Source organism: Ailuropoda melanoleuca, chromosome 14, assembly GCF_002007445.2.
Source record: "Ailuropoda melanoleuca isolate Jingjing chromosome 14, ASM200744v2, whole genome shotgun sequence".
Taxonomy (NCBI): Eukaryota; Metazoa; Chordata; class Mammalia; order Carnivora; family Ursidae; genus Ailuropoda; species Ailuropoda melanoleuca.
In genome coordinates, this window is record NC_048231.1 from 43032807 (window position 1) to 43041582 (window position 8776).

At 53.9% G+C, this 8776-nt stretch overlaps 1 protein-coding gene across 12 annotated transcripts in view; it reads right to left on the bottom strand.

Moving 5' to 3' along the window:
- Positions 1–2517: 2517 nt before the first annotated feature.
- Positions 2518–8776, bottom strand: part of TANGO2 (transport and golgi organization 2 homolog) — a 33383-nt gene continuing 27124 nt past the window's right edge. For 5 of the 12 annotated variants that reach the window (XR_004620140.1, XR_004620137.1, XR_004620139.1 and 2 more), the window contains 4 exons: positions 6191–6344; positions 5068–5172; positions 4363–4701; positions 2518–3572 (listed from right to left, as the gene is read on the bottom strand). Coding sequence is in view for 7 of the 12 variants with exons in the window: in XM_034642263.1 (XP_034498154.1) it covers positions 3452–3572; positions 5068–5172; positions 6191–6344 (380 nt within the window). In the remaining 5 variants the exon portion in view is untranslated. The remainder of the gene's footprint in view (positions 3573–4362; positions 4702–5067; positions 5173–6190; positions 6345–8776) is intronic. The other 7 variants (XM_034642263.1, XM_034642259.1, XM_034642265.1 and 4 more) reach the window with 4 other exon arrangements.

Here is an 8776-nt window from a genome sequence, read left to right on the forward strand (position 1 = left end):
GGGGGGGGGGGGGGGGGGGGGGTGGCGTTGTCTCTGCAGGCAGAAGGCCGGGAGCTCAGGCCTGCCAGGACAAGCCTCAAGGCCAGGCTGCATTCCTGGGCTGGTCTTGTTTACTCACAGACTTGGCTTCCATATCAGTCAACTCCACACCTCCGGTCTCCATGCTAACACACTTCAACTGGCTGTCTTAGAGCCAGAGAGCAGAAGTAGCTTATCTAGGAAGGGGTATCTGAAAAGGAGGTGAATTCCCCCTCCATCTGGGAAAAGAGGATCCATGTTGGGGACTCAGGGATCCAATGCATCTGATGACTAGCTAAGCCCTGCCAAGGTCAGGTCCAGGAGTTCCTATGTGGCATGTCAAAAGCACTTTTAGAAGGCACAGCTTCCAGGGTCCCTTCTAACCACACAAGGGTCTCACGTCAAGGCCTAAAATAAATGGGGGCTTGGGAAGTGCCGGCAATGTCATTTTTGGTTCAAATGTCTACCTGGCCTGGGCATCAGGATAGTGATGGACAAGAGAGGACCGGCCTTGCCTTCCTGAAGCTCTTGTTGTGACAGGGAGCCACACACAAGAAACAATCAAGCAATACACATAGCATGTCTTAGTGCTAACATAGCAGGGACCAAGGCCAGGCAGACTGAGGTTTCAGATGGGCTGCCTCCCCACCACTTTACCAAAGATCTGCAGGATGTGAGGGAGAGTATGGTTTGGATATATGGGGGAAAGGGTTCTTCAGCCAGAAGGGACAGCAAGTGCCAAGGCCCTGGGGCAGAAGCTGTGCAGAAAGTGCGACCAAGGGCAGTGGCAGAGGCAAAATAAATGAGGTGATGGGGTGGGGGCGTGCAGGGCAGCAGGTGAAACCAACGTGGGAGGACAATGAGCCTACAAGGGAAGACACTCCAAGATGCAACTTGTCCTCATCCTGTTCCTTTCTGGCCTTATGGCTCTGCCTCCCTACCTGCCTGGGGACTGAGACACTGTTATGGTATCTCCCCAAGCTTCAGTTTCCTCCTCTGTGAAATGAAGGTCACAACCGTATTAGTTTTCTAGAGCTGCGATAACAAAGTACCACAAATGAGTGGCTTAAGTCACAGAAATTCATTGTCTCACGGTTCTGGAGGCCAGAAGTCTGAGATCAAAGTGTTGGCAGGGCCACACTCCCTCTAAAGGCACCAGGGAAGGATCTGCTCCAGGTCTCTCAGCTTCTGGTAATTTCTTGGCATGGGACAGCATAGCTCATCTTTATAGGGCATTCTGTCTGCATGCATGTCTGTCCCTGTGTCCAAATTTCCCCTTTCTTATAAGGACATTACCCATATTTAATTAGGATCCACCCTAATGACTTTATCTTGATTACTTCTGTAAAAGACCCTAACAAGGTCACATTCTGAGGTACAGGGGCTAGGATGCCAACAGATCTTTTGGGGGGCACACAACTCAACCCATAACATTAGAATTACGTCTTGGGCTGCCCCTTCTTCAGGGGACTCAGGCACTTGGGGAGCCCTGGGCAGGCTGAGGGCTGGGGTATCCCTGCGCAGGCCCTGTCCCTGGGGTAGAGACAAACATCAGGGAAAGTTCTCCAGATGGCTTTGCACCAGCCCAGTGGTGCCCCATGAGGGCAGACATGCCTGGCCAGGGTGGGTGCTGGTGTGGGGCACTGAGGCAGGCGAAGGGCATCAGCAGTGCCCGGGCTGGGAGCCTGGCTTGGTGTGGCTCAGCCAATAAGTGTTTGCCCCTGGGCCTGGGGGTGTGGGCTACGCCACCACTGGGGGCCCCATTCAAACCTGACTGTGCTCAAACACTTTTCCTCTGAGTTCAAAATGAGCCAAGGAGAGCATCATGCCCCTGAGCGGTGCTCAGGGTGAGAAGAGGGAAGGGCTGAGATGGCAAGTGGGGCCAGGTGCAGGTCCACACCCCACCCTGAGTTCTCACTGGCTCTGAGAAGGCCAAGTTGGGGGTAAGCTGCAAAAGCAGATGGAAGCCTGGGTCTCAGCACTGGACACACATGGGACCCCTTGATGCTTAGCCTGGGCTAGGGACAGGAGCTTCTTCCTGAGTGCTTGCCGCAAACCAGGGTCCTGGGGTTGAGACAGACTCCACTTGCCCCCTTGCCCTGAAACCCATCCATTCCTACCATCCCCTGGCCTCCACAGTCCATCCCAAGTGCAGGCCTGACCACACCACTCCCTGGGGAGGTCCCCAAGGGCTCCTCACTATACCCAGATGAGTCCCTGGCTCCTTAGCCCAGCTCAGGAGGCCCTGTAACTTGCACCTACCGTGTATCGTGCATACAGGCTCTCTCTAACCCCAGCCTCTGCCCAAGGACAGACAGATGGACAGGTCGATGGACCCTCGGGTTTCCATCATGGTGCTCAGGAACCCATGAGCAAAAGAAGAAAGTGGGAAGAGGCTTGTTCTGGTAAGTGTGCTTTGGGAGCTCCTGCAGACCAGGAGAGCAGCCCTACTGACCCCTTGCACAGTTGTCCCCCATCACACAAGGACCTGAAATGCACTGACTCACCACAGCCTCAGAGTTTTATTAACAAGGTCTCACATTCAAGTACAGATTCCTGTGAAGTCTGACTCCCCAAGGAGAAGGGAAATAGCAAGTGTTGGCTGTGTCCCTTCACTGAGAGGGCCTACCCATGACCCCCCAAAGGGCAGGTAGGTGCCTGAGAGCCTACCAAGGTGCCCCAGCATACACAGGACCCCTGGTGCATCATGCAGGACCACCCCATGCACACAGGAGACCCCCCCCTGCCTCCGCAGAGCACAAAGAACCACCAACCAGCTTGTGCTTCTGTTATGACAGTGGGTTTTTCTTGGGTTGTTCTCATTTCTCATTCCAAATGGGGCCTCTCCTCTCCAAGAGCAAGTCTAATTGTCCAGAAGTGGACTACGCCCAGGAGAAAGGGAGCCACTTTTAAACAAAAGTCTACACCCTGTTGTTTGGATCAAAGCAAAGACCCACTGGCCAGAAGCACATGCAGATGTGAGAGGCACATCTCTGCCACATGTCTGGCATGCATACGTGTGTATGCCGGGGACTGTGTGTACATTTGAGCGTGTGAGTGCCTATCTGTTGCCTGTACGTGTGTGTGCATGTGTGCGTGTGCCCGTGCACCTGCAGGTGTGCATGGAAACATGTGCCTTGAATGTGCCTCTGTGCTTGGACAGGGGGCAGGCCCAGGTGCCTTCACACACACACAGCATACCTGGGCCTGCCCCAGGCCTGGCTGCAGGACTGTGTCACTCCCTCTGGCATAAGGGCAGACCCTGAGCTGGACACACAGACACAGACAGGTCACAGAAACACCAGAGGGCCCTGGTCCTGGGGGATGCTGGCCAAGTCACAGGCAGTGCATGTGGCTACGGAAGGTTTCTATCCACACTGGTCCTCGAGGCAGGGCCTTCCAGGAGCCCAATGGCCACACCCAGGGAGAGGGGTTAGCTCTGCAGCTTGAACTCGTGGGTGCTGGTCTCCCAGCAGGAGGGGTCCTTGTCCAGCATGCTACGCTCTGTGAAGGTCACGTGCCCGTCCGTGTCCACGAGGATGACCGTGTTGGTTCTGAAAGAGAGCAGGGGGCCCATGTTCAGCCCTCTGCCCTCAGCCCCCTGCCTGCCTGGCAGAGCCCCAAATGGGGCCTCTGTAACCAGGAACTCTCTCCTGTCCTTCTCCCCCAGTACCCATCCCAAATGCTCAGTGCACCTTCTTTCCTCCTGCCAGCCATCCCCAAGGCCAGTCCTCGCTTTGTTAGCACCTGTCTCTCCCTGAGAGAGGGCAGGCACCAGGTCCCCAAGCAGCCCCAGTGCAGGCTGACACCCAGGGTGGGCACAAACATGCTGAAGACTGGGGGTCCCAGTCGGGGTTGGACCCAGCAGCCACACACCTGGCCAGGGAGCAGACCCGGCCCTCTGCCTCATGCACAGGAGCACACGTGTGCGTGTGATTTAGTCGAGAAAAGAAGTCTGTGATGGAGAAGCCTGACAGAATTGATGCCCCACCACCTGCTAAGGGAAAATCCTGAGAACGGAAAGGCCACCATTTCAGGCATACAACCCTTGGGCCCTGGAGCATCAGCACTGGGCGTTGACACCACCCTGGCCCCACCTACCATCCCATTCCCCAGCTAGAGGGCTCAAAGCTGTCATCTCCTGGAGGATGGGAGACTCAGGCCCACCTGCACTCGAAAACCAAGCATTACATGTGGCATCACCATGTACCCAGAATACATGCGATATCACCATGGCATCACTCAGCACTTGTCACCGCTCAAGCACCCCATCCCTGAGTCCTTAGTGGCCATGGGCCCCCAAGAGCTTGGCCTATCCATCAGAGTCCATTGCAGGTCACCAACCTGACACAAGGCTGGTGCCCATGGGGCCTGGTGCAAGCCGAATCCAGGCAGATGTTGCTTTGCACGAGGCCACAATCTGTCTCCAGGCCAAGTGTGCCAGGTGCATCCTGGCTGGTCCAGCAGCCCACCCACCACCAAGTACAGCAGGTAGGCTGCCCCAGACAGAATCACAGGATGGGATGGGCCTCCCAGACACACAGAGCCAATCTTCCTCTGCCTGGGAGGGTGAGAGACAGGGAAGGGACAGCAGACACCCATGCCAACAGCTTCTCTTTCCCAGGCATTCTTCCCTTGTGGCTAAGACCAGAAGTTGCCCTTCTCTTAGGCGATGTCCCCAGGCTGAAATGACATAATTCCTGTCCCAGTCACGCAGAGAATGTAACAGACCCAAAGACACGACGAAGTGAGGGGAAGAGCTGGGCAGTGGCACTTCTGGGCCCACAGTGATCTGCCAACCCAGCTGCGCCCACAGCCATCCCAGCCCCCTCGTGGCTGTATAGGGAGCAGGAAGCAGCCCGGGATTTCTTCAGTACCCCGGGAGCATTTCGTGCATAACCGTCAACTGTGGTGTCTGCTGGCCCCATAGCCCCCCAGGCTGAAATGGCAGCTGCTTTTAGACAGGGCAGAGGCTCTGGGATCCACAGAGCTCAGGGAGGCCGGGTTCCTCATGGGACAGGACTGAATGCACCCAGCCGCCCCTCATACCTGGTGCCATAGCCTGGGCAGCGCACACACACAGCTGCATACTTGCTCAGAAAGGGCTGCACGTACTCCCTGCCCTGGTCCTCAATGGCTGGGTCTGGCAGCTGCCTGGAAGGACAGACGAGGGGTCACCGCCACCCCCACCCACCCACCCACAGCCCTGCCTGCCATCCTCAAGGCCTGCAGGGCCTAAGGAGCCTACTAGCCTCACCAGGTGGTTTGGGGGATCCACAAGGGCCGTTCTGTGCACTTTTCTACTGAAGGCCCCCAAATCTCAGTCCAGTCTTTTATTTAGGACTCCATCACTGGGCCCAGGCTGCCAGACTGGGCCCAGGCTTGCCAGGCCAGCTCCCCACCACCAGGGCCCCCAGGAGCTTTCCCAGGCCCCAGGGACATGAACACCTATGAGCTCAGCACTGGGGAAGGCTCTGCTAAATCTGCAAATGCAGGAGGTCCATCTAGTCAGAGCTGTGCAGGGCCCTCCCAGGAAGGACAGAAGCAAACTCACTTGCTCTCTCAGAGCAAACTCTTTTTCTATGGGCTACATTGCGACATGGGAGGAAGGTAGCTTGGCCAGCACCTCTGACCCCCAGGTGGTATGGCCAAGTCATGCCAGGGGGTGGCGTCCCTGAGGCAGGTACTGTGTGCAGAGGCCACCACGGTGCCCTAAGGAAGTTGGGTCAGGAGCTCCTTTCCCCCAGGCAATTCCCGGGACAGATGTGTCTGTGCCACAGCACTGGTAGGACAGCACATGGGAAAGACAGTTAACCCCTAGACATACTCCCAGGCTGGCTGCTTGCTTCTATGGTTTGCTAAGCACCTGGAGCTTTCTAGAATCTCCCGCTAGTTGTGTGCAGACGTGGGGAACCTCCAGCTACTCTCTGCCCCACACAGGCCCACAACAAGCCTCTGAGAGCACTGAGCTTCCAATTGCACTGGCCCAGGAGGGGAGCAGTTAGGAGAGGAGCAAAGAACAGTTATGTCTACCAGGCTCCCCCTGGCTGAGGAGCTGGCCCCAGTCACCTCCACAAGCATCCCAGGGCAGCGCAGCCCGCCTGCCTCTATGTCCCAAGGCTAGAGAAGAAGGGGGACACTCTGCTTGCCCCAGCAGGATCCGCCCACTCACGCCTCGTCATTGTTGAGCACATGCAGGAGCTCGGCAATGAGGACATCCTTGGGGAGTGCCTGGCTCCGCTCCACGGCCTCCAGGAAGAGCTGCTTTCCAAAGCACAGCTTCCTCCAGGGTGTCTCCAGCAGTGCATTGCTTAGTCCATAGGTCCCTGCAGGGAAGCGGACAGCCCAACCAGTGCAGAGACCCCACTGTGGGAATTCAGGGTAAATGCCTGCCCACCTACCCATCCACCCGACACTGGGCAAGGGGCCAGGAGTATGGCCGGGGACACTGAGCCCAGAGGACCGCACACTTCAGCACTATGCACACTTCTGACCCGTCTGTGTGGTAAGGGGTGGAGAACTCAACACAGCAGTGTGAGTGCCAAGTGCCAAGCAGCCTTGATGGACAGAATAATAGGGAATCAACAACCTGAATTTCAACTAGGCAAAAGAAAGGGGAACCTCAAGAAGGAACCATCTCCCCATCTCACTCCCGTGTCTAAGCTAGGAAAAAGCCACAAGGTGTGGATCTGCCTGAGAAAGGCAAAGGTGGGAGAATAGCAACCTGAGGTCAGAGGGGTACCTGCTGGATATCAGTCAGTGGTTAGGGAGCCTGTCAACATCAAAATGGCCTCAACTCAGTGGGAGTAGGCAGGGCCCCCCTCTACTCTATACTGGCCAGGACCCTGGCCTGGAGAACGATAGGGACTCAGTACAACCTCAGAACAAGTTCTCAGTGAGTTAAAAAACATGTGATAAAAAAGAAAAGGCTTTCTCATGTCAAAAAAAAAAAAAAAGGAGAGGCATGACCTTGAAGTGGAGAGGCCCCTCAGTCATGCCCCTTGAAAGATGCACTGAAGACAGGAAGCCACCACCCTCTGCTGCTGCTCCTTGAGGGTCTTGGCTGAGTCTGAGGTGATTGCAGCCAATTCCAAGGAAGACAGCCTTGGCTCTGCTGGGCCACCAGGCTGGGGTATCATCGTGCTTTATCCATCAAGAGAAGCAGGGAAGACTACTCAGTAGTGGTGCTGGGCACCTGGGTAGCCATATGCAAATAATGAAGTGGAATCCCAACCTCACACCATACATAAGCATCAATTCAAAATGTCCCAAAGATCTAAACGTCAAAGCTAAAACTACAAACTTTAGAAGAATGCATAGGATATGGACTATGAGAAACAAACTGAGGATTTCAGAGGGGAGGGGGGTGGGGGAATGGGATAGACTGGGGATGGGTGGTAAGGAGAGCACGTATTGCATGGTACACTGGGTGTTATACGCAACTAATGGAGCATCGAACTTTACGTCGGAATCTGGGGATGTACTGTATGGTGACTAACATAATATAATAAAAAACCATTAAAAAAAAAAAAAGAATGCATAGGAGAAAAGCTACCAATCTTAGATTAGGCAATGATTTCTTAAACATGATACCAAAAGCACGAGCAACAGAAAAGAAATAGATAAACTAGACTTCACCAGAATTTAAAATGATGTGCCTCAAAAGACATCAACAAGAAAGTGAAAAGGAAACCCACAGAAGGGGAGACAATTTTTGCAAATCATACATCTGATACGAGATTGGTAGCTAGAATATATCAAGAACTACAACTCGGGGCGCCTGGCTGGCTCAGCTGAAGAGCATGTGACTCTTGATCTTAGGGTTGTGAGTTCCAGCCCCACGTTGGGCACAGAGATTACTTAAAAATAAAATCTTTTTTTTTTTTAAAGATTTTATTTATTTATGCGACAGAGATAGAGACGGCCAGCGAGAGAGGGAACACAAGCAGGGGGAGTGGGAGAGGAAGAAGCAGGCTCATAGCGGAGGAGCCTGATATGGGGCTCGATCCCATAACGCCGGGATCACGCCCTGAGCTGAAGGCAGATGCTTAACCGCTGTGCCACCCAGGCACCCCTTAAAAATAAAATCTTAAGGGCACCTGGGTGTCTGCCTTCAGCTCAGGTCATGGTCCCAGGGTCCTGGGATCGAATCCTACATGGGGCTCCCTGCTCAGCAGGAAGTCTGCTTNATAAAATCTTAAGGGCACCTGGGTGTCTGCCTTCGGCTCAGGTCATGGTCCCAGGGTCCTGGGATCGAATCCTACATGGGGCTCCCTGCTCAGCAGGAAGTCTGCTTCTCCCTCTGCCCCTTTTCCCAGCTCATGCAATCTCTCTCTCTCAAATAAATAAATAAAATCTTTGAAAAAAAAAAAATAAAATGATAAAATTATTTTAAAAAGAGAAAAAGAACTACAACTCAAAAATAAAAATACAAACAACCCAATTTAAAAATGGACAAATGATCTGAATAGACATTTCTTCAAAGAAGACATAGAAATGACCCATAAGCACATGAAAAGATGCTCAACATCATTTGCCATCAGAGAAACGCAAATCAAAATCACCATAAGATACTACCTCACACCCACTAGGATGGCTGTAATCAAAAAGACAGGGGCGCCTGGCTGTCTCCGTCGGGGGAGCGTGAGACTCTTGATCTTGGGGTTTTGAGTTTGAGCCCCACATTGGGTATAGAGATTTCTTTTTTAATTTTAAAAATCTTAAAGGGGCGCCTGGGTGGCACAGCGGTTAAGCGTCT